The sequence below is a fragment of the Sinocyclocheilus grahami genome, unplaced genomic scaffold, assembly GCF_001515645.1.
Source record: "Sinocyclocheilus grahami isolate Dianchi unplaced genomic scaffold, SAMN03320097.WGS_v1.1 scaffold1462.1, whole genome shotgun sequence".
NCBI lineage: Eukaryota > Metazoa > Chordata > Actinopteri > Cypriniformes > Cyprinidae > Sinocyclocheilus > Sinocyclocheilus grahami.
In genome coordinates this window covers 9,969-11,493 of record NW_015506641.1, presented here as the reverse complement: position 1 = coordinate 11,493, position 1,525 = coordinate 9,969, and the positions used below count along the sequence as shown (strand labels likewise).

At 33.0% G+C, this 1,525-nt stretch overlaps 1 protein-coding gene across 1 annotated transcript in view; it reads right to left on the bottom strand.

Annotated features, from left to right (window-relative positions):
- LOC107570462 (protein FAM69C-like) overlaps window positions 1-1,056 on the bottom strand; it is a 3,180-nt gene extending 2,124 nt beyond the window's left edge. The window contains exon 1 of the mRNA XM_016256696.1: window positions 897-1,056. Coding sequence (XP_016112182.1) covers window positions 897-1,040 — 144 coding nt within the window. The 5' untranslated portion in view covers window positions 1,041-1,056. The remainder of the gene's footprint in view (window positions 1-896) is intronic.
- Window positions 1,057-1,525: the final 469 nt, after the last annotated feature.

Sequence of the window (1,525 nt, the reverse complement as noted above, 5' to 3'; positions counted from 1 at the left end):
TATATATATATATATATAAAAATTCTGTTATGGCAATAAACTTCCATAGTTTTTTGCTAAAATCATTTGATTTTACACAATCAATGTCTGATCTGAGCTACTTGCATATCTGGTAATAAATCATATATTTATGGTTTTTATATGATTGTTGTTTATCGTTTTTTTTCCTCCAGTATAACTTAAGTGGTATAACCACAATTTTTTGTAATTTTAACTCGATGTGGCTTCATTTGTATTCTTAATGTCATTTAAGTTTTAAAAATGTTTAATTTGAAACTATAGAACTAAGATGAACATGCCAGGACAGGGTGTTTCTCACACACGGGTCAGTTTAGAAACATCTGATATGTGCTATGTTTTTAAAAAGGTCATGTGAACAACCTCTCAGAAGAATTAGAAAATTGGAATTGTTGGCTTGCAGTTTGAATTCATGTAGATTTATTACACAAACGTCTTGTGCAAATGTAGCTAGTCTCAAATGAGCTGTAGCCTGTTGCGGTTGACCGTAGCCACAACTGATGCTGATCTGTTACTCGCCCAAAATAAAAGGTGCTTTCTTTGTTCGACCCTGTTAACCCCCATTGTGTTTAGGAGCAGTAATGACCGCGCCATCTGATTCCCTTCAGCGTTATCATGAACCATTAACATTCCCTGCATTTTTCTTGGCAATGTTTACGGCTGAAGAATGATTGTCTCCTCCAGCTATTTTACTGGTATTCCTTTGTGACATTTTTCCAAAACAAAATTATTTTCTTTTCACTTTCAGCACCTTACCACATATATAATTGCTAACCACATACTCCATAGGATTATTGAATGCTGAACTATAGAAGAATTGATGCAAATTTAAAAATTGCAGTAAACAATGGAGTCGGAATAATGAATGCCTCGCTCACCTGAAGGTTACTGTTACTGCGTTTTGGCCCACATCTGTTTTTAGCTTTATCACACTTGGAAATGCAGTCGAAGAAGTTGCAGTCATTGTCACTGGTGCAGTTCTGCTCAAGTATGTCTCTCATTTTGGGCTCAAAAAAAGCCATGTCCACATCTATAGCCACCACCTGACCAGTGAAAAACAAAATAATAATCACAAATATAAAATATATATATACAGCGGGTCATATAAATAATCTGGTATTAAAAATCTAATTGAAACCTAGAAACCGAAAAAGAAGTTGTAGAAAAATAACAAAAGAATATTTCATATTGTGCATTATTTAGTGTATATGCGGGTCTTAAAAAGTTTTAATTCGTCCTTCCACAATTTAAGGCTTTAAAAAGTCATAATGCATTGCAAAAAATGACTCTTCCTCAGTATTTTCGTCTTATTTTCAAATACAAATAACTAAAGATCCTAAAATCTTGTTTTCTAAATTTCTAAATTAAGTGAGTTTATGCTTGAAACCAACACGATATCTGTCACAAACTTGTTTTCCATTTTGAATTTAGTAGATTATTCTGAGCCCACTGATGTTTGTTTGTTGTTTTAATCATAAACTCACGTCATTTTGTACTCATATCTTGT